The sequence below is a fragment of the Oryx dammah genome, unplaced genomic scaffold (genome assembly GCF_014754425.2).
Source record: "Oryx dammah isolate SB20612 unplaced genomic scaffold, SCBI_Odam_1.1 HiC_scaffold_8, whole genome shotgun sequence".
Classification (NCBI taxonomy): Eukaryota; Metazoa; Chordata; class Mammalia; order Artiodactyla; family Bovidae; genus Oryx; species Oryx dammah.
The window spans coordinates 23,985,581-24,009,886 of NW_024070192.1; the positions used below are offsets into that span (position 1 = coordinate 23,985,581).

At 42.1% G+C, this 24,306-nt stretch overlaps 1 protein-coding gene across 1 annotated transcript in view; it reads right to left on the reverse strand.

The window, feature by feature from the left end:
• The window catches only part of SKAP1 (src kinase associated phosphoprotein 1), a 292,418-nt gene that overhangs the window by 5,340 nt on the left and 262,772 nt on the right, over positions 1-24,306 (reverse strand). Inside the window, exon 11 of the mRNA XM_040245595.1 lies at positions 17,290-17,390. Coding sequence (XP_040101529.1) covers positions 17,290-17,390 — 101 coding nt within the window. The remainder of the gene's footprint in view (positions 1-17,289; positions 17,391-24,306) is intronic.

Genomic DNA, 24,306 nt, shown 5'->3' on the forward strand with positions numbered 1-24,306 from the left:
TACTCTTCATTCTGTAGCCAGAATCTTTCTAAAAGGCACATTGATAATATCACTGCTTTGCCTAAAACCTTTGAGTTCCACTGCCTATTGTCAACTTCTTAAAAAGATGGACAAGACCTTGCATGAACTAGTCCCACTCATTGTCACGTATCCCCTAGATCTAGTGAGCTCTTAGTAAAACAGGGTTTGTCTCTGCTTCTCCCCTGGGCCTCAGGCTCTCACTGTGGAGCCTTTCCTGTGCCTGTTTAGCCTCCACTTCCCCCCTCCCTTCCGGGGGGCTCACTCCTAAGCAGCCTTCAGATCCAGCTCCTAACTCTCTCTGGCCTCTCCAGAGACTCCTTGCTGCCACTCTGTGACTGAGCGGGGCCCCAGCTCTGTGGTCCACAGCGCTGCGCTCTGCGCTTCTCCAGAAAAGAATTCATCATGCTGCCTTGTATCTGCCGCCCTTTGTCTCAGTGCCAGTCACTAGGTGGGAAGTTCTGTGAGAGCAGAGACCTTGATGGTTTTGTTTGCTCTTGTATTCCCACTCTCAGCATGGTGCCTGCCACAGAATGGGACCCAAAAAACCTTGTTAAATGAGGTTATGAAGGGACTTCCCTGGTGGTTAAGATTCCTTGCTCCCAAAGCAGAGGGCACAGATTTGATCCCTGATCGGAGAACTGAGATCCTACGTGCCTCGCAGCCAACGACAACGACGAAAAATGAGATTATGAAGAAATGGAGGGGGTGCAGTGGGAATACACACTCTCAGTTGAGCAAATTTAGTTACAGCCAACTCCAAGATCCTCCCTGGTGACTGCGGCAGGAAGCGAGCAACCGCCTTTAGAGAGAGTTTCCCAAATGGCTCCCTGAATCCCATGAAGACGCCATAAGAAGTGAGACTACTGAGCTGATGCTAAAAGGAACAGGGTATTAGCATTTAAAAATCAGTCTTAAATAAATGAATGTGTCCGCCTCCTTCCCTCACGGTCCCTGCTGCATCTTCTCGTTGCCCCCTTCCCTGGGAGGGAGGCCAGCTTCCCCTTACAGCCCGCACTGCTGTATGGGAAATTACCCAGAATTCCTCAGCCTATGCCTGTCAGGACATTCTATTTTAAAATTATTATTTTTTGGCCACACCATAACGCTTGTAGGATCCTAGTTCACCAACCAGGGATTGAACCCAGGATACAGCAGTGAAAGTTGCAGTACTAACCATTGGACTACCAGGGAACTCCTATGTTAAAACATTTTTAAGCTCCTCTTGATACAGTTATGCTGCTATTTCCCAGCACTGAAGTTAGGGCAGTTTCTGCCTTAAGGTTCCCTATAGTGTGGCCTCCCACTAGCATGTTGCTGCACTGGCCATGTCGACCAGGGTCCTGTTGTGTGGAGGGGAACGCATGCTCTGTCTTAGAAGTTCTAGCTTTAGCTCTTCTGCTGTCTCACTGGAGACAGTGGGCACCGTGTTGTCTGACAGTCATTTGAGCAGTCAGCTTGCTTACACAGGTGTGAGGTGTGGTCTTCTACCTGCCAGATGCTGCCGCCTTCATCACCTGAGGGGCTCAGCGCGGGCATTCTCTCCCCAGGGACCATTCAAGACTTCTGGGTCTGACTCACGCTTGGCAGCATCCTGCTTTAGCTGTAATGCCAGGAGTAGAGACTGAGCCTGGGGAAGGTGCTGTCTGCCAACTCAAACAGGGTGCAAAGAGGAGGCAGACGAGGCCCAGCAGGAGGCTGCAAAGGCTGGGCTCCCAGGCAGTGCGCCCTTGCTCGAGGGGAGTGCTGACCCTGCCGACCACAGATGTGGTAGTCTCAGCACAGCGGTGAGAACTGGGATGAGTGGCATCAACTCTCTGCCCTTCAAAACAAAAAAGCAGGCAGAAGTGTAAGGAGGATGGCGCAGTCTCGGAGACCATATGCATCCTGCTGCGGGAGCCTAGGAGTTGAATCAAAGCACCTATAGGTCTTGGGATCTGACTGGCTTTTCCAGATTTCATCCCTTGGCTGGATACCCAAAAAAGGCTGCAGGGCTGAGATGTTTAAAGCATGAATGGAAAATTTCTGGCCTTCTCTTCTTCTATCACCACCTCCCACCCCCATGCATTGCTCCAGCCCAGTCTGAACACCACGAGGTATTTTAAAATAATTTCTACTTTGATGAATTGCTGGGGAGTCCACAATTGCTCATAATCAAAGGGAGAAAAATGCAAATGAGATCCGGCCGAGAACTATCACCACCAAACGTTTATTTCACTGCACAGTGCCAAAAAGAATTAAAACAACATTAAACTCACAGCAATCATGTTTAAGCCCTCGTTTCCAAGTGCCAAATTGCACCACTCTGGATCATACAGATGTTCGTTAATTATGCTAATTTTTATTAAACTATTAAAATGGAGAGAGTACTGGCTCAGTCAGGCAGACCCCAGCTCTGAATGAACTCTGCTCTTGTCTAGAGGTGCTAATTTACTGCATTTTTATTAAGTTGCTGATTCTTGGATTTTAGTTTTGGGATGGCAGAGATAACTGAATTCTTGGGATCAACATTTTCAATAAAGTTTGACTTCTTTTTGCCCAGATGTTTGGAAGGACTGACTGGAAAAATGCCTGAGTTGGTCCCGAGAGGCCTGAAATCTTCAATGCAGAAATGTCTCTACCTTCAATCAAGGGTTGGGGGGGTGATGCATACCTACCAGTGACAATTTAGGGAATCAGAATTATATAGGCTCCCCGCTCCGTAACTCTATACACTGTGAGTGGTAGAGCTAAGACATTAATTATACAAATGGTTAATTGAAGATGCTTTGGATAAGAATATGAAAAGCTATTTAAAAAACAAACCTTTTACATCAGTGCTTGCTTCTTGCCGCAAAATCTTTTAAGAAGCCACTCAATGTGGTTTGTTCTCATTATAAATATTTCTAGGCATGATTAAACATCTGTTTGCCTCAACATCAACCCTGCCCCATCTCCTTGAGCCTCTCAAATGAAGGAGTCTTAAAAACGAACTCAGTTATTTGGACTCCGTTAATCTGGTTGGAGACGCTCTTGGCCTGGATGAGCAGATTATTGGGGGAACCTGAAATAGGCACAGCCTTCACCATCAGCAACAATCAAAAGTGTTTATGGAGGCTTGCACACCACAATAAAAGGATTTATGCTGCTAATCTCCATCAACAAGGAAAAAAAAAAGCCCTACCAAACCTGCCATAAAAAGAACAGCAAATTCTATAAACAAAAAGCAGTATGGCCACCAACCACGGGCGCACTGCACAGCTTGGCTCTGCCTCCAGTGGTTTCCTATTGCTGTTTACGGCTTCAAGACTATCATGGCCCTCCTCGGTGCTCCTCCTGTCACAGGGCCCTGAGTCCCTGTGTGGTGCTGCAAATACCCTGTCAGTAGGTGTCAGGGGATGTCAGGGGGAAAACCAGCAGGCGCCTATCATAAGCCTTAAAAGAGATTAAATACCCCTACTCCATGATTGCTACATTTTAATTTCTCTCCTCCCTGCTGGTTCCTATTTGTGTACGCTCTTCCATGGCTCCCCTGGAGTAGCACAGACATGACCTGGAATGACCATCCTGTCTTGGGATGAGAATTCAATTTCTAGGCTCAGTGAATCCTAGGCTGTTCCAGCAAAAGGAAATCACCATCCTCTAGGGCACAGATTTTCTTAAACTAGAGTCTGTGAACCCCTGGCATGTCTGGATGGACGTGAAGGGATCTTAGAATTCCTTGAAACTGGTGTGAAATTTATGCATGTGTACATGTGTCTCGTCCCTTGGGTGAGGTCCCAGACCTTTCATCACATTCTCAAAGGGTTATGAACCCTCTACTGTTTTATCAGTCAGCACTTCAGGGGGAAAATACATGATCTTTTTGGCCTGGATCGGCACTTTGACCCAGTGTGGCCATCTTCCTGCTACTTCCCTCTTTTAAAACACAAAAGGAAAGGAAATCAAGAATCTTGCCATGCTGGGTTTCCAAGGCTTCAGCCTTCCAGTTGCCAAGTCTGTTCCTGCTTCAAAGGCTGACCAAGCTTGCTTATCCTTTCTAAGGCCCATCTCTTTAATGTGACTTAAAAGTTGTGGTGTCTTCTCATAGCTTCCATTCAAATCCACATGATGGCTTTTGGAGCAGGCTGCTTGACACCCTCTTTTTCCCTGAGAATGTTCCTAATGGAAACATTCTCTTTTCACATTGAATTGAGCTTCAATAAGCCTCTGTGGAACAAGATTCCCAGAAAATGTCTCATAGTTTTGTTCTTTTAACCATCAAAGTTCACTATATCAGTGCTTGTAAACAGGAGAATTCTTCTTCAAGAGAACAATCAATCAGCCCCTAACATGAAAGATCAATAAATGCTTGATATATGTCTAAGAAAGTCCAATCAATCACAGAATTATTGGTTTATGATTGCTTATTTCTCTTATTAGTGCTTGCGCATCATACATTATCATTAGTAAAGATGGGGAATTTGAATTCCAAAGCAGAGTAGATAGTAATATTCCAAGGTCAGCCAAAAATATCGTATTTTTACTCTGGGTTTGACTGCAATCTCTCTACTGAAATTCAGCTTTGGAAATTTAATGCTTTCTGAGGCTATCAAAAATTATTAAATAAATTGAAGTCTCTAACTCAGCACCCTTCCAATTGCTGAGAAAAACAATTGTTGACCACAGACAAACAGGTGCCCGTATTTCAGGACAAACGGTTTTATGAAGAGCTTTTGTCGAAGGAGAAAGGAAGTGGTCAGTTGGGTCGACAGTGGATTAGTGCTGTTGGAACCTGTGAAAGGATCTGAGCCCAAGGCTTGGCTGAAACCTTGGGTAGCCTGGCAGGGGCCTCTCAAGGCTGTTTGTTTCACACTGTGTTTAAAGTTCTTGGCAATCGTTTTCTCTTTTTTCTATTAGTCAAAGTTTTGGTCTATAAACCATAATAAAAATGAATCATTAAATTTGCCTCAACTGAACTAGTTTTATTTATTGCCATATTTCAGGGAACCTGCTAACCTGGACATTGGTGAGCCTGGATCCTGGGCTGGGGATGGGGGCTTTGAGTATAAGAAAGGGGACACGGAAAGGTGGGTGGCCAGCGACTGCAGCTGGGAAGGGAGCACATGGCAACTCCACAAAGCTCACTATGGCTAGAAGCTGAGAGTTCTGAGAAGTGGAATGTGTCAGCTGCGTGGAGGGTCTGAGAGCCCTGAGTCCAGGGGACTATTCAGCTTCAAGTCTGAACTGATGTCCCGAACTGGCTGTGAGTGGCTATCACAAAGTCAAAGCCAGGCAAGGGTGCAGGACCTGTGCACAAAGCAGACACAGTGGACAGTCTTGGCCATGGGAGTATGTACGAAACACAGAGTGTGCATGACCAGAAAACCGCCTGTGAAGAGGGCAGGGGGTGCGGGCCGTGTGGAGAGAGGAATGAGAGAGAAACACACAACTCGAACTCTGCCTAAAGGAGAGAGGAAGCATAAAGGGAGGGTAAACACTTTGCAGACAGGAGGGAGCAAGGTGCCCAGTGCAGAATTCAGAAACAATAGAGACAGCACCATTGCGAGCTGATAGGATTGTGATGCCATGTGAGACCGGCCTATTAATATGTATTCCATAAACTGCAGCTCGCAGCCCCGCACAGCTCTGTTTTGCTCTGACCGCAGTACCAGCCTCAGGCACCACAACACAATTTGGAAACAATGTGACGGAAATGTTTAATCTGCTCGGCCCATCTGTGCTGCGTATTTCTCCAGATCTCCCTGAGAGAGGCGCCTTGAATCTCCACATTGCCTTTAATATTCTCCTAAATCACCTCCCCACTGCACTTCAAGGGCCATTGCTACAATATCACAGGTTCATCTAAAGTGCAATGGGGGTGGAGTGGGGGGAGGCGCAGGCCAGGATATTTTTTATTTTAAAATAATTTTCAGAGATCGTCTTTTTTGCTTCCTTTAAAAAAAAGAAGAAAAGTTATTCTACTGTTGCCGTAAGGTTATTGAGGTTGTTTGGTGCAAAACAGGGTAGGATAGAGTGGAATCATTCTCCAAAGAATTATTTTTATTAATCTCCATTCTCTCAATTGGACATGTGAAGGGGTGAGCAGATGCTCGTTTTCTCTTCTCTGTTTTTCTCTTATCACTGCACCTTGCTAGGATGATGTGTTCATTTGGGGCTGATGCTTCTCTGCTTTTCTCACTGCATCAGGTATTGCTTTGACCCTGCCCTGCTCCAAATAAAGTCATCTTGTTCAGGACAGGTATACATTTAGTCCCTGGTCACCATGCCCTCATCAGAAAGGGACACTGTCTGTATTATTAATTTTAGCTTAAAATCTTAGATTTTCTCTCTATAAGTACAGATGTTGAGCATCAAATATCCGCTGCCTCTTCTCCACTTAATTTTGTCAGATTTCCTGATTTGGGTCTAGAATGTAAGAAGCTGGGGTAGGTTTTGGAGAAAGAGAGGATGACAAGTCACTCTGTTCCAGACCTTAGACAAATGAAGAGTTGCACATCACCAAGAAAACTAGGATTCCTTTTGGTATGTGAATTAAAGAAATGAATAATTTAATCCACAAGATTGTTCCGGCGAGGGAAAGGCAACGTCCCAGTTGCGGAGCCTACAGCCTGTCGGTGTGTTACATCATCTGCACACATAGGCGTTTCCATGACAACCGCTTATAGCTTCATTTCCTGGATCCCTCTAGGGGGTGTCACAGCCAGATCCACCTGCTTTTCACCCTACCCTCGGTGGGGTCATGGTAAGGTCGCCAGAATAAATGAACGCGGGTACTAATGATCTGTTTACTGCTGTTTATGCTCTGTGTGTGTCAGGGGCACGCACATTTAGAGAGCTCATTATGGTTGCAATTAGAATGCACCATCGCTAGATATTTAACTCCTTTTTCTTTTAAATTAGCATTTTAATAACATTCTTTGAGCAGAGAAACAAAATGACCATTTTTCACGGACAAACTTCTAGCTGTAGGTGCAACTTTAATGGCAAAGTTGTGAAGGGGAAAGAAGGGAGAAAAAAAGGCCATTTTTACTACTTTCACCCTCCTCCTTACCAAAAGGATATTTTTATTTGCTTGCTAACACACTCAATTTCCTAAATTTGTTTTGAATCCAATTATTTTGGGTGGTTTAAAGTACCGCACTCTTGTTGGACGGAAATTAGCAGCTATTGAAATTAACTTTCTATGTGACCTGTGAAAGGGGCTAAAATAATTACAAGTGTGTATAAGAAAGCCTTCTCTAAAAGACCCTTGCTACAGGATCAGGCTGTGATCTGATGCTACCATTATCAAATATCTTTATACAGTAATTGCAGGTGCTATTTTCTTTAAAAAGGTTGCAGTTATTGTTTTCATTTCATAATTCTTAGGATTATCTTATAGAGGATAAATGATGATAAAAACTTGTCATTATAAACAGGATAAATCAGAAGCTGAAAGAATGAAAATAATAACATGGTATCATTTGCCATTTAAAAAAGGTGAGATTTTAGATCATCCAAAAACAAGACAAAATAGGAAAAATACAATGTAGAGACCCACTGGATCAGAATGTTCCAATAGGCATTGATTCCTTTTTAGGAATCAGTGAACACCTTTGCTAGGTGTTTATAGATGCTCTGTTTGTAGAAAGTACAGTGAAAAATAACAATTTGAATGTTTCGATTATCTTTCCCAGTCGGTTCCATTTTCATTATTTATTTCCTATAAATCGGAACCTTGCTGAACATAATTCTGCAGACAAGGAGGTGGATGGGACAGCCAATGTGAACGAAGAGATAGATGGTGGGTGCGTGTAAGATAGATGCTATGCGTTTATGAAAAGGAGCAGTATGTCTGCATGTGAACATTCACAAAGTAGAGCAAGCAAGCGTGTAAACTATAACGGGTATTTATAGGTGGAAAAAAGGCGCAAGGAAGACTGTATGGAAACAAGCACACTGAACTGAAGAGGGTTTTCTCCTACCCTCCACGTCCAAGTTCCGCTAAGATGTCCTGAGCTCACTGTAGCTCCTGTGAAACCTCACAAGCCTTTCCATGACAACAGATGGGGGATTTCACAGGCAGAAGAAGCAGGAGGTCAATAGTTGAAAAGCAAGAGTTACAAAGAGAGATCTTTATCGACATCAAAACAATCCCACTAAAAAACACCCGTGAAAGATAGAAGGAGGAAAAATTTAAAGACGTAGCAGGGAAGAAAAGAACCCTTTATAAAAATGCAGGTTTAAAATATTTATGCTTTTGTATTAGCCTGGTTGCACCTTAGACTCTGCCGTTTCATAAATAAAATACGGATAGCATAGACTATAATTTGGTGATAGCTACCCCAGGACATATCTAGATGCACTTCTGTTATTTTAATTAAATACTGCATTATGGTTTGTGACAACTACATAGCTACAGCGTAAATGAATTCGGAATTAAAGTGTTACTTAGGCATCCAGTAATTTTTGTTTCATTCCTCAGTTTTACAAAGCAAATAGCTATAAAATCAAGATGTTTGTTCATTTACAGATGGAGCAGGATTGTTGTTGCTGTTTTGTTGTTTTTTTTTCCTTAATCCTCATGCACAAAAAGAAGACAGAGCTCAGAGTCTGGCTCCCAACACTATGAGCCACATCACAAAGGAAAACACATCCTCTTGACTAGAATGTAAAATACTGAATATTAATCGCTGGTATTTCGCTTATCTTTCTAGCCGGGTTCTGTCTTTTAACAGTTACTCTGATGGGCTGCAATCTTGCACTGCCAGGAGATTTTTCACCTTTGTTTAAGAGTTAGAAATGCATTTTATTTTGTTAAAAAAAATCTTAAAAGTTCATAATCCTCCTTGGAAGTTTTTAGTATCTGGAACCCTTGCCAAATACAGAATATTAGTGGCAAGCAGCAGCAGCAGTGGCAAGAAGAAAAGTGCCAAAGCTCTTTGCTGAAAAGATGATGCTCATTTCTGCGTCTAAAAGAAAAAATATTTTTCATTCTAGCGGTATTAATATATCCTTAATGAAACTGGAGAGGGCATTACAATTTGATATAATCAACTGGTCAGTTGAAATGTCACTTCACTAGCGAATAATGAGAAAGGTTCAGAATATTTGTCTAACAGGCACAGATTTTCACTCAAAATTTATATAGAAGAGTAAAAGGAGTTTTGTTCAAATGTGAGGATTTAATTGTATCTTGATTGTGTCATATGCCAAGATTAAAGTTTTTAAATAGTAAGGTTTCTGAAATCATTGTATTTCTAGTTTTAGAATCAATACAATCTTTTTTATTAGCCTTAAATACCACACGTCTGGCAACATCTGCTAATTCCAGCTTTTCTGTGTTCTAACCGGTTACTTCAAGCCCCCCATAACTAATTGTATAATGCATAGAAGTTACTGCCCTGTGTATTTGCAAGAGGTTATAATTTGCTTCAATATTTTGCTACTTTGGTTGGAGAACTGGATCCATACACTACCAAGAAACACTGGTGGACAGAGGTTTGGGGAGGCTGAATTCCTTTTGAGAAAATAATTACACAGAAACAAAGCTTTCGTGACTCCTTTTAAATAGAGCATCTCACCGAAATGTCATCCAACCTCTCTGGCAGATTAGTGAGGAGTTGATCACTAAATCTCTGTCTGATAAACGTGCAGCTGACTCTGGAGGAGCTGCTTGTTATACTACTGGCAGTTGGAAATGGAGGGAATGTCACAGTTAAAGACACAAATTTTCCCCATAATATATTCGAGTAGAAACCTCTGAATCCAATACTACATGGGCATATCTAATAAATTCACAATATTTCAGTCTCAACAGCCTTCACCGGTTAGTTTTAAAGATTTATGTGGTAAAAAATTACTCAGTGATGAATATGGTTTATTCTGTGCAGTATTGGAGGTATAAGGAATTAAACTACCGTCTTTAACAGTGAATTTATTATTACCTCTGTCAAAAGACGAAGCCTTTAACAGCATTTGTTATAAATTCACTGCAAAATAAATGGCTGGAATTTTTTTTTACACTGGAGTTTGTAAAGTATCAGGCGATTCTGAGCATTAACCTAACCCTGTATGGCTTATATGGTTCTAGGTAAACATTTCTGTCTGGGTCTCATGGCCAATTATCAGATCTGGGACTTTCCACTTGACTGAAAGGGGTGTGTGTGTGTCTGTGTGTATAGAAAGTGAAGGGTCTTGTCCAGGACAAAAGTTCAGGACTAAGGAGATTAAAGTGGAAAATGCCAAGTTTACTTTTTTTTTTTTTTTTAGAGGGTTTATAATAAATGGCCGGGGTATAGAGAATAAGGTTGATAAGCAGTCGGGCCTCCTGCTTGTAGGTTTATATGCATGCATATGCACGCCCGCACGCACACACACACACACACACACACACTCACAAACACCTCTCCCTTTTGTCCTCTCTTGGAATGGGTGTCCCCTCATTTATAAAAATTACCTGGAAGGAATGAGGCTGCCAGGGTTTGTTCTAGACGATTGGTTCCTGTCTGGGGGAAAGGAATGGCCTCTTCTGAATTTGACCGGTGTATGACCGTTGCCTTCCAGCTGACCCCAAATCCCATTCCCATCCTCCTAACTATAGCCTCCCACAGGGGTTCCTGATGAGAGAAAACACCACCACCATCATCATCCTCGTCATCACAGCAGTGTCGACCTGCTTGTTAACATGAAATGGGGTGATGGGGACAGCTTCTGCTTCTCTTTACGTATCATCATAAATAAGAAAAGATATTTTCCAATGGTACCCCTCCTCACTGCCCCCTTTGTTTAGGTCAGAGGTGAATGATAGCTCTTTGGCAGGCATTGATCAGTTTCATCGCTATGTCTGGGCAGTCTGTGCCCCAGGCCTGTATTTTCCTATTCTCCCCACTTCCTATCCCTGAATTACCTCCCAAATTACCCTGCCCATCCCCTGCTCAGCCAAGCAGAAGGTAATAGTGCCTGAGGAAGTCCTAAATGGACACTAGATGTCACCAAACACCTCCTTTCCCTCAGAGCCCTGAAATTATTAAAAAAAAAAAAAAAAGCCTTCATTTAAAGCAATTGAAGGAATTAACTTATCTGTTTTTATGAGGGTTGTTGTCACATTCAACTAAGCACACTTAAAAGAGGAAGTACTGCTGCACTCAGATAATTTTTACAACATACAAATCTCTTCTGGAGGAGATGGGGTCAAGGGAGGGGAAAGGTCTACATTCTTTAAGCAGTCCTTTGAGGGAGTAGGTGAAGAACACTGGGCTTTAAAAATCCCATTATAACAGACATGGTGTTACGTTAACACGGTCCAGGTGTGGTGGGGCAGGCCTGTTGCATTCAGATAACTAGGTGCTGGGTTGGGAGCCACGATCCACCCTGAATTTAAGTAGCTATGACCCAGTGCTGGGAGCTAAATGTAACCCAGGGTGATGAAACTGGTCTATCCTCATCCACACAAGACCTGTGGCCCTCTGAGAGCATTGTACGTTCAATATTAAACATGCTTGTAAGGCTCCCTGTTCCCATATCAACTGTACCAGCAGAGAAGACAGCCACAGCTTGGTGTGTGGGTGCTGAGAATATCTCTAACCCTGGCTCGGCCCCGTGTAAGTATCACCTCTCTTGGCATCCAGTTCGTTGCTCCAAGGCTGCCTTCCATGGGAATAAGCAGCAGGACAAACTCTGGAAGAGCCCAGGGCCAACTCATGAGGTACACCAACATAAGCGCAAGAGATGCAGCCTATCAACTCTGTTTACCTTAAGTGGAAGACCTCTTTCAGGGACCTCTTCTTCCTCGTCAACTGAGAAAGAGTTCCTCTTCCTCTCTCTCTTTCATTTGCCCTTATCTGCTGGACAGCTCATGTTACTACTATAAATCACTTCTGGAACAGGAGGCTTAAATTTTAAATGGGTGTTTATTTAAGTTATCTCGAATAGTAGAACAAACACCTTTATTATTTAGAAGAAGGTTCTCTAGTGAGAGACCTTTAAGCCAAGAAGATAGAGTCACTTCTCTGTAAGCTGCAAACTGTGGCTTGACTCAACCAGAGACTTCTTACTGCCCTTTCTCCCACTTACGATAAATGCCCACAGCAGTGCTGGTCCCCAGAAGGGCCTTAAGATCATCAGATAAAAGGAATCAAGCCAGGGCGTTGTGTTACTGCACAGAGGGTGATTCAGCACCTGCCCTGTCATGCCTGGTGCCCAAGCTGAATGGATTTTTGGAGTACACCTGTTGTTGAACCCCTGCCAAGTACTGATGGCCACTAACCCCCAAATCACTTTTCCCCGCTGTTGATGTTTGGAATGTCAGACAGGACTGAGCAGCAGCCGGTGTGTATTTCAAACACAGCAGATGGATTTTTATATTAGCTCCTATTTCATGTTCAGGCAGAGCGACCGCCACACTAAAACCACAGCTTCAGTGCTGCCGCGTTTGCTTCTGTGAGATTAATTCTGTGAAATTAATTGGGACAAGATTGAAAAGGAAATTAAAATGCAGCTGAGTGAACAGGCCTTTCAAACACCTTTTTCCTGCTCTATTCAAACTTGAATTCTGCGGTGGTCGCAGGCATCGTGGGAAGTAATTTACGGGAGGCAGGCTCTCAGGAGCCATCGGTTACGTATGAGGAGGCCTGCACAAGCGCCACAATCTGGAGCCACTGAAGAGCGTTGAACACCCTGCTGTGGCCTGAGCTGCGTCCCTGCATGGGCGGAAGTGGAGTTCAGTACCCACACCAAAAGAGCTGTTCAGAAATATCTGGGTCCAAAAGGGATGGATGCACAGCTCTCTGTTATTAAAGTCTCCTTTTAATATATTTGCAACCCAAATTGGAACTCAGTGCATTATGTGGGTATGCAACTTTGGGTCTTAGGAATGTATAGATGTGTTAGGGGAGGCAAGAGGGGTCCTGCTGAGTGTGTCTTTGGTTACTGTTTCAGAGCTGGGATCCACGGCTCTGGCCCCTCCTCAAAGAAGTTTGAGCTGTTGACCTATTTTGCCAGTGACGAATTCTCTCAGATCAGGAAAGGCACAGTGCATTTCCATGTAAAGTTTCTTCACTGGATGACCTTCTGTTCCCAAGTGAGGATCTTTTAAGCTTTCAAACGTCTCTGTGAAGTGTTGTTGGCAGGACAGGATATCTTTTTCTCTCTCTCAATTCACTAATTTATTGAACTCCTAATATGGACCCAACATTGACCTCAAAAATTTTACTTTGTTAATGGAAAAGAGGGGACTATAATCATAGTTATCGTCCTAGATGCTAGGCACTTCTTTACACAATTCTTTAATGTAAGTATCACAACATCCTTTAAATAGAAATTATCCCAATTTTTACAGATGAGGAAACTAAGGATTAGCAAGATGAAGTGACTTTGCTCAGGGTCACATAAATAAACCACCTGTTGACAACTTGCTTCTCTAAGGACAGGCGATGGGCATTTGGATACCCAACCAATTAACTTCTCTGAAAAAAAGGTTTTTAAAGGGTAAGTAGCTCTCTTTGGGGGATCATTCCTGCCCCAAAACCCTAGACCCTAACAGACTCTCTTGGCTGGAGGATTCTAGGATTCAGGGTTGGGTCATACTTGGGCAACTATTAAAAAATAGCAAGTGTGGTATATATATGTATATATACACACATACAAAAACACACACTGGGATACTAATCAGCCATAAAAAAGAATGAAATAATGCCATTTGCAGCAACATGGATGGACCTAGAGATTATCAGAGAAGTAAATCAGATAAAGACAAATATGATATGAGTTTTCAGGTTAAAAAATAATATGTATGAAAATGAAAAAATGATATGTATGAAACAGAAATAGACTCTAGACACAGAAAGAAAACTTATGGTTACCAAAGGGGAAAGGGAGAGGGAAGGATAAATTAGAAGTTTGGGATTAGCAGATACATACTACTATATATAAAACAGATAAACAATAAAGTCCTACTGTATAGCACAGAGAACTAAGTTCAATATCTTATAATAAGCTATACTGGAAAAGAATCTAAAAAAGAATATATATGTGTAAAACCAAATCACTTTGCTGTACACTAGAAACTAACACAACATTATAGATCAACTATACTTCAAAAACAAACAAACCAAAAAAAAAAAAAAAAAAGAGAGAGGGAGAGAGAAAGAAGCAGAAGGAAGCAGCAGGAACCCAAGAATAGTTATTACCCCCAATTCCCACCGCGCTGCCTGTTCTTTACCTGCCACCCCCTGCCTCTCAGAATACTTCTCTCATCATACAAAGACAGAGGGAAAAGCCAGATGCATTTATGAGGGTCCAAAACAAAAGAACGTAGGAGTTTTTTGGTTTAATCTGAAAAAATAATTAAAGCTAAGACACATCTTTGTGTGGAATTTCTTCAGCAGATTTGCATTGTCAGTCTCACCGTGTTTGTTTAGACCGGGAATGTCTGAGGTGGAAGGAACCTCAGAGGTCTAACCCAACTCCCTCATTTTACAGGCAAGGTAACCGCTCCAGGTAAGCTGAGCTGCATCTTGTCTTGTCTCAGGGAAATTGACTTCTCCAGGTTCCTAAGAAGCAGGCTTTTCTTGCTTGACAAAGGTTCTACTGGTCAGGGAGAAAAGTAAAATGCAGATTTCCAGATATCAATTTTCTGGACTAACCTCAACTTGAGTCAGTTCTGTTCCTACAGGTGTGAGAGGCAGGCTGCAGAGTATAACTGACTCCAAGAAAGGAAGGCAGCTGGGGTTGCATGCACGCGTGCTAAGTCGCTTCAGTCATGTCCAACTCTTTCAGACCCTCTGAACTGTAGCCTGACAGCTCCTCTGTCCATGGGATTCTCCAGGCAAGAATACTGGAGTGAGTTGCCATGCCCTCCTCCAGGGAATCTTCCTAACCCAAGGATCAGATCAGCGTCTCTTACATCACCTGCCTTGGTAGGCAGGATCTTTACCACAAGTGCAACTGGGGCTAAAGTGAAATAAATTTAGGCTCCATATGAGAGAAAATTCCTGAGATTAGGAGTAACTGAACATCTGAATAGACAGACAGCTGATAATGGTAGTGGAATCTCCTTTTCTATCTGCCTGAATTGGTTCATTTGTGCTTCTTAGAGGCAAGGGAATGGATTGGGTGGCCTTTTAAGGTTGCTTCCTGTCCAAGGACTCTTATTGAGTTAAATAATATAATAAAGGTAAATCCAATCTGAAATGCTCCCCAAGCCAACGTTAACTGGAATGAAATTTTATGAGGGAACCTTCAGTTATGCTTCTAGCTTCTCATTTCTTTCCCTGACATGCAGAGGTTAGCAACGTGAAGAAGGGAGGCAACCGATGTAGCTTTTAGGGTAAGAAATGTGCTACTATCAAGGTAAGAGATGACAACAGACTCAGGACCTTCCAAAAGACAGAGAAAGAAGCTTGACAGAATTGACGCAGCAATGTACTGCCCCTGAATTAAACTCTGATATATTAGCTTTCAGTAATGGAGGAGGGGAAGAGGGAATGGTTAAAAAAAAATCCAGATTTGGGAAGGTCTCCATGTTCTTTGGTATCTCAAAATTACAACAGCCCTGGCAACCACAGACAGCTCTGTACTACTGGGCAAGTCACCGCACAGCCCCTTCTAAATGGAGGAAAGGGACCCCCAGTGAGAAGCCATTAACAAAGGCCAAAGACATGCAAAACAAACAAAATAATCATGACCGAGAGAGGAGGCCAGCAGACAGTCTGGCTCTGTTCTCCCCCCTCCTGCTGCAGGCACCTCAGACAATGTAAACAGTTAATTTGTTCACCTGCAGGCTCTGGGCAAACAGAGGCCTGGTCACACCTGAATGGATAACTCGATTACCCCTGTAATGCCAGCGTGGTAATGTACACAAATTCTATTACACGGCAAACCTTGCTTTCGGGCATGTGAAATACCAATCAGGCCAATGTCCACTCCCTTCTTTGCTTTCAATTTATTCTTGGTGTATTGAAGCTGCACCAGAATGGCACTAAGGTGGGTGCTGAACTCGGAGTCTGGAAGAGATCACTAAAAGACTGTGATCTCAGCAGGGATTGCAGGCCTCCCGCTGTCTCAAAGAAGGCTGGATCTGAATTTGGTCCCAGTTCAAAGAGGACTGCTGGAAGCTACCTTTGATCAGTCCTGGTCTTTTTTCTAACAAGCTCTGGGATATTTCAGACTGAGACAAACATCTGGCCAAGGGAGTGACATTCACAGAATAAAGATGAATGGCAAATGATGGGTTAATAACACAATGGGTTTTCAATTTTTCTTTATGGAGTTCACCTGAGTATGTGTGCTAAGTTGCTTCAGTCGTGTCTGACTCTCTGCGACCCTATGGACTGTAGCCCGCCAGGCTCCTCTGTCCATGGGATTCTCTAGGCAAGAATACTGGAGTGGGTTGCCATGCCCTCCTCCAGATCTTCCCAATCCAGGGATCGAACCAGCGTCTCTTACATCTCCTTTACCACTAGCACCACCCTCGAAGCCCATGGAGTTCACATACTGAACAATTAAGAGCAAATTGTGCCTCTTTCAAAAATGTATTTGTTGATATTATCTCGTGGAGGGAGAACTTTTTAATAAGTTTTTTTTTCAGGGACAGAAATTTATTTCCTTAGTTCACCTGTACAGAATATGAGCAGTCTTTCTCTACAAAGATGATGCTACTGATCCCTCAAAGAGTAACCCATGAGTTCTAAATCTTCACACCGGTGATAGATCTGAAATAATCTTTTTTTTTTTTTTGGCCCATTCTTTGGTATTCAACACCACCATTTGTAAGGTAGTTAGCTGTGGCTAGGGGCTAACTTTGTGACTGAGGAAGAGAATAAAGTTAGCCCTTGTGGGTTGGATTCACTATCTTGGCCTTACAGCACTTATTCAAATCAACTGACCTAACTAGCTCTGACTCCCTCCTGCATATGTAATTATATTACAGTTTTGTTTATCTATAAATGAAATAAGGCAGCTGACCCAGCTAGAATATTTTCAAAAGTATTTTATGTAGTAAATTATGTATATGATAATGATGTTTTAAGCATCACATAGACCCTTTTAAAAAGATCAAATTTTGATTGGCATAGTTTTGGTACTGTGCCTACTTTATTGTATTTTTTAAATTTGGAAATCAGTTCCTGAATCTGAATTTTCAAATAAACTTTGACAATTTTAAAACAATGGAGATTTACTCTGTGTGTGAGGGGGCCATGTAATACGTACATGAAAAGTATATGACATGGGATAATTCTGGCTGGGTGACTACATCATCAGGAGTGAGAAAATCAACTTTTGATCTAAGCCCCACACTCTAACCCTTACCTTGCTCAGAATTCGGATGAGGTCACCTCGTTGGAAGGACAGTTCATCTGACTGGTCACCACGGCAATCCCATAGGCCCTGGTAATAATTGCCATAGTCCACTGATCAAAGAGAAGAGAAATCAAAGTTAAAAGGACCCTGTCTTTTTCTAGGGAGCCCACATTTTTGCTGCAAATGGAAACAAGGTTCTGATATTGCCCCTAGGAAACCTAAGATTCAAGGGATTTGGTATGAGATACAGCCAAACACTCAGCAAGAGCAAATGACTGTGGGAGAAGGAGGTTATTAACTAACATTAAATGTTTACAGATCATCCTTAGTCAGATGCTATTCAATAAAATGATAAATATATTCATTTATTAATAAAAGAAAATCAGGCAGGTTATTTTTCACTTGGTTTATAAGTAAGCAGCACAAAGAGATTTTCTGTCAGACTTTCTTCATACAGGCTATCTAAACTATCAAATGCTGCTTTTTATTATGCACTGAAGGAATGAGGTGTCTCCAACTTCTGCCTGTTTATAAGAAAGGCTGAGTCAGCCAGCACAGATCGGCACTGCAGCCTTGCAGGTTGGCCTCCTCTGTTACATGGGAACTTCATCCTGCACTTCCCACCCAGGTACTTACTATATGAGGTAATTACCAATAAATGTGGAAAAGAATAGCCCAGTTCTTAAGTGGAACCAAGGGGGTGTCTCATCCATTACAACTAAATTCTGGGTGGGCTGGCCCTTTTCCAGCATCTCATTTGTAGACCCTGAACATGTCTACCAAGATTTATCTGTAAGCCCTCTGGGGAACAGAAACCAAAGTGATCTGCATTAAAAATGAAAGCAACTGAAGACGACAAACCAAGCTTTAGAAGCAGCCGGAGAGATTTACTGGCCTCCTCAGCAAGACTAGATGGCAGTGATGCTACAGGACAGTCATTGATTCTTAACAGTGAAGAATTTGTATTGATCTTCTTCTACCCGGAAAGGTTAAACACTAGAGTACAAAGTGGGAGAGGATCTGGGGATGTGAATGGCAGGAGTGCTAATGCCTCCTGGACCAGGGCTAATGTGGCAGTGCTCGCCATTCCTAGGGACACTGTGTATGAGAACTGTAGGCAGAACACCCACAAAAGGTGACATTCCTGACGACAGGAGTCGGGAGTCCTGGTTCTGATCAAGCCTCAAGTGATTTGGGGGGCACCTTATTTTGCCAGTTTCCACCTTTCCCTTCATTTGTCTTGACCCTCCAGTGAGAGTGATGGTGCTGGTTGCTAAGGACGGGATAGGTGGAGAGAAGTGGGCAGTGCGGGGACAGATCTGCCTATATTTGCTTTTTTCCTCCTTGTTCCTAACTTATGTGCGATTCAAAGAATAAAGGCACAGAAGAACAAGATCCTTATATGTCTCAGGGAAAGAACTTTAGTAGGAACCTTAAAGTGTACAAAACAGAGGAGAGAGAGCTATTTAGTTAAGATTCAGATATTGCAAACAGAAGTGAAAATGTTAACCATATAGAAACTCAAGGATATTTTTTTTTTCACAGAAAGTGTTTATATATTCAGTAGACAACAGAGGGCAGCAAATGAGATGACTGCACTGGAAACATTCTGCCACAGAGTTATGAACATGTTTGGGGAAAAAAAACCATTGGGAAAAAATGCTAATTACTGAAAAGACAAGGCATATTTTGGCAGGGATATCAGTGTATGAAACAACAGAAAAATATCAGTTCTTGAAAAGTGAAAGTAGTTTTCCCAGAGGATATAATGCATTTTCAGTTGTAATGGAGTTGATTATGCATGCCAAGATTTTGGCTAAGTTTAGGAATGAAAAGTACATTGACATCAATATGTTTCATGGATTTATATATGGTAAAGAAAATCATTTTATAAAAACAGACTTTTAAAAAACATCACTTGAGGTTTTCAAATAGGAAGACTTACAAAGTTATCTTGGCCTTTTCTGGCCTAGCAGATGGGCACTGTGGTGTATTCCCCCACGTGCCTGCGTGTGGGCCAGCTCCCTGATATGATGGGTACTTTTTGAGTCTCTATGTACAAAGTGATTTGATATTGGATATATAAGACATCTGTGGAGAATACCAGGAAAAAGAGCTATTCTAAAAGCACAGCAGATCATAGGGAATACAAAAAGCTAGGAGAAAAACAAAAACCTTCCAAGAAAAACTAAAGGTAGAAGACACTTTCAGTTCTTCATAAGCTAAAGGCCCAAAGAAGATAGAACTCAGGAATCCAGGAGATCGTTTAGCCTAGTCCAAGAACTGGAATCATCAGAACCATTACAATGCTGCTTTGGAAAATAAGCAGAATGAAGGATAAAAATGGGAGGAGGTTGGACTGGCAGTCTAAACAGAGGTATCCTGGTATTAATGAAATCAGGGTGGAGGAATGCCTTAACTGGACAAGACTGGACTCTATTGAAGACTCCCAGTTTAAAACAGGTGACTGGCATTTATGTGTATATGTGCACACAACTTCACTACATTCACTCTTCAGCCTTCAGCAAACATGCAAGACACTGGGAATTCTGCATGGGCCATACACATGGTCCCTACCCTTAGGGCTGCCATCCAGCAGGGGCGGCATCATGAAACAAAGTCACACAACTATTTATTTATTTACGATTGTGATATATCTGCAAACGAGAATCTGAGGGTGCTGCGTATAACAGGGAATCTAACATAGTCTGAGGGATCAGGGAAGCTTTCCCTGAAGCTTTAAGTTGTAACACAAAAACCTGATAAAATCTTGAAGAGGGGAAGAGACAAGACCACAGAGGGCTTTATTCCTGCAGCTTGGTCCCAGGAAGAGCTACAAGGCTGGGAGCCTGCTGGGCCAGGCCAGCTTCTCCCTAGGCTTGCCCAGCACTCCTATGAACAGAGGATGTGTGAGGAGACTAGGATGTCTTTAGACCAGTAACGAATTGGGAGCCTGAGAGAGGATGGACTCTCTGGGAGGGTCTGAGGCTCCTTTAGGTTTACATTCCTTTGGCAGCAGTCTGAGATCAGAAATGGTGCAGCATTCTGACCATTTAATTAATTCAAAACATCCTCATTCTCATTTTGAGGACATTATTCCATCTAATTATTTTTTTCCAGTCTGTCCATTTGGAATGAAAAACAAAAGAATAAAGCTTAATGCCAGCATTTCTCAATGTCTCTCCAAAAAACGTAACTCTGCACTAAATAAAGCCTGGTAATTCAAAAGCAAAGCACTAATATATTCAGCATAAAACAGACAGAGGACCTAGAGCAATAATGACACCACTAATAACTAAAACAGTTATAACAATTAACAACAATTACAATGATAGAAAAGCTAATGGGTATGATCACAGCATTTAAATTGCTAGCAGAGCTGAGGAAGACTTTTACTAGAGGGAAAAAAAGGGGCAGCATCTTATTTTTTTTTTATCCCATGTAAGAGAAGCTATGCCCGCAAGCAGGCAAAATGTCCTAGGAAGAATAGAAGCAGAGCAAGTTAAAAATATATTGTTTTTCTCTCTTTTCTAGGTATTTATTGCAAAGCATTTGTCATTCCACACCAGGTCTTTATAACCAGTGATAGTGTCATTTCTCTAGTAACGGAGGCCAAGTTGGTGCTACTATTGACAGAGTCGATATTCAAAAATGAGCCACCATGGTGTGGAGAGTTCTAAGGTGAAAGGAGCGGACATGGTTCTGCCTGCCTCGCTCATTAGGGACAACAGAGCTTGACCATGCTCTTTCCAGAGTTCACATGTCACTTTGGGTTTCTGTTTGAGGGATATTGGGTAGCTCCAGAATTCAAGCTGTGACCAAGGAAAAGAGGCTAAAGGCAAGCCAGCATGTTGTTTACACTTTCTTGATAAGCAAAAGGACTGTGCCAATGTGGCCCTGGGTATAATTACTTAATAGATTATGGAAAACAGAGACAAAAGGAGAAAACAGATAAAGCCAGTTCTTGCTAAAGCATGAGAAAAGGATAAAGAAGGCCAAAGCAGTGGCCCATTGGAAGGGACTTGAAATGTTCTCTAGACCAGCCCATAAAGGCCACTGTGTACATACAGTCCATTAAGCAGACTCAGTCTCATAACTTATTAGCTATTTCAGAAAGAAAGACAGAAAAATTTGCCAAGCTCTACTGACTATGATACCAGAACAGGAAAAGCCACTAAACAATACCATTTGTTTGTTTTCATAGCTTTTTAGTCTTTGAGTTTTGAAATTATTGGGCTTCTCTGGTGGCTCAGATGGTACAAAATCTGCCTGCAATGCAGGAGACCCAGGTTTGATTCCTGGTTCAGGAAGACATCCTGGAGAAGGGAATGGCAACCCACTCTAGTATTCTTGCCTGGAGAATCCCATGGACAGAGCTTGGAGGGCTACAGTTCACAGGGTCACAAAGAGTCAGGCACAACTGAGTGATTAAGACTTTCAGTTTTGAAATTATTATGGTTCTTAATGTTATAAGCATGATCTTGAAGCCAGGCACATTCACAGATTCTAATTTTCATCTCGTGTGTTCCTTTTATTGGGCCAAAATTATAGCTGGGTGATAATCCACTCATGTTTGGTCTTGGAAAACAGGTTTCAAAAAGTATTAACAAGAGCTGTAAATACCTCTGTGGATTCCCTCTGTTTCTTTTATGTAATAATTTACTCCATTGGCGGCCACTAAAGTGGAAAAAATACCCCAGAAATGGAAAGCTCATCAGCAATCATTTTTCTGCAGAAATGACTGAATGGTCTCCTCCTTGGCTGAGTTTGCCCATAACTTCAGAGCAAAAACAACCTGTTTCAAGATCCTCGTTGGCCAGAGGTTTGACATTTATAAGGATGATTCATGCTTCCAGCCCTGCTTTTGATCTGACATGGCATAGCCAAGCAAATGGCCAGTTTTCATACACACAGCAGAGAATGAGTTTTACTTTTGGCTACCTGGACATGCCTTCTCATGATAGAGAATGGAGATAAGCTATCATCGCCAAAGACACTTAGTGTTAGACCGTTAGGCTGATGGGTTAGGATTTAGTGAAAATCTGAGGTGTTGAAGAGTCACTCATTAGAATAACCCTGTTACTAACAGTCAAGCTGTAAACCAAGCTCTTTATAGATTGAACAATCAATACTACAAGGCTGTGATAGATTTTCTAGGTAACAGAATAAAATAAAAGAAATTACATCTTACAGGGTCATTAACACCCAATCAGGATAAACTGAATTCTTTTTTTCTCTCTCTTCTGATAAGATCTTAGTTGGGCTTTAAAAATGTTAGCAATTCCATCAGGGAAAAAGCACAGCATTCCAGGGAAAGGATCCCTGAAATAGTGAAGAAAAGCATGTGGATTTTAAAGGTAATCCTGGTAGCCATGGTATCATTTAGGAGAAAATACTTTTCCCCCTCAAAGGGCATGTGACACCTGACTTGCCCAAGTGAACCAAACTTGTGTAGCTTGCCTATTAAAGAAGAATTTACACTGTCCTGGAGCTCTTGCCTTTTATATGTCTACCCTTCCCTCAAACCTCTATATTTTATTGTTTTAAAGCTAAGTGATGACACTTGGATGTTACATATTTGTTGCCATTTCTATAGCTCCTTTGTAGCAAAGGCATCATATAAATTCAATAAATAAATAAGTAAATACAATGATAATAAAAATTCTTGCCTCAGATTCTGCAAAGAGAGGGAAAAGTCCTCTTTTGCTTTTTAATCCCTAAGTCACCAATCATTATAACTGGTGGGAAGTATAAACCATAGAAACGTATTTAGAGCTCACTGCCCTTTAACAACACCTATTTTGGAGGCAGAAAGCTTGAGGAACAAAGGTTTTTGTTTTGTTTTTTTTTTTTTAAAGAAGTATTTGGATTATAGCTGTTGGAACAGTTAAGAGACAAATCTCTCCTCACTCTTCAGACTGAACCTTAAAAAGAGGAGTAGAGGGAAGAAATGAGATGGGGGAAAAGTCTGAAACTGAATTTTAGTCTTTTGCCAGAAGGCTGCTGCTTCCTGAAGGGAGTTTAATATAAAGTTGACCATAAGAAGCTTCTAGTTACTCCACCCAAGCTGTCCACACGAAGTGCTTCTTTCCTGCACCAGTGAGGGAAGTTGGTTGAGAAAAGGCATATGTGGGATATGGGTTGGTAAAGAAACAGCCTTTTGTTGTTGTTGGAATTCTGTACAGCAAGCAGAACAGTAAAAAAAAAAAAAAAAATTTCACAGTGGACTTAATCACAAGCGCTAACAGTCACGAGGTCCTTACTTGAAACTACACTAACATTCCTGTCATACTTGCTTCACTTCTCTTTGGCTTTGGCTCGTGACTTCTGGTCCTGCCTCTTTGCTGTTTTTTCTCTCATTTGGAGAAACTGGGTCCTTCACTAAACCTGTTACATATTCACTTCCCATGGAGAATTCACCCAGGAAGTGGGCTTTGCTGAATGGATTAGGAAGAGAAGAAAAGGCACGAGGAAACAGAGAAAGAGGAGAACGGGAAAAGGTGGAGAGACTGGAGAAACAGAAGGGGAAAAGGACAGAAAGAGGGAAAGAATCCCTAGGCTTAAGACTTCCGTGGGATCGCAAAGAAAAAGTCAGCCAGTATCTAAATCAGTCACTTCCAGGCTCTGCCGATGGCATGAATGTCCTTGAGGTGGCCTGTACATCATATATTCCTTTACAGACAATGATAGACTAGGACCCTGGTCGACTTGAGGGGCTTTAGAGGGGCATCTGACCTTAGAAAGGATGGGCTGACTAACAGACTGAAGCATGGTTAACAGTCTGGGATGAATAAGATGTAATTTTGTATTCAACAAACCTGTTACATATTCATTTCCAAATGTGCCTGGAATCAAACCAGGCCATCAGAAGTCAGCATCACCAAGCAATTCTATCCTTCACCCCACGCTCACTTTTCAGATCTGACACATTTCCATTCCCCTCTGAACTTGCAATCTCCGGGCCTCTCAGACAGGAGACATTTCCATTCTTTCCATTCTCAATCCTCTGATCTTTTAGAGATGAGG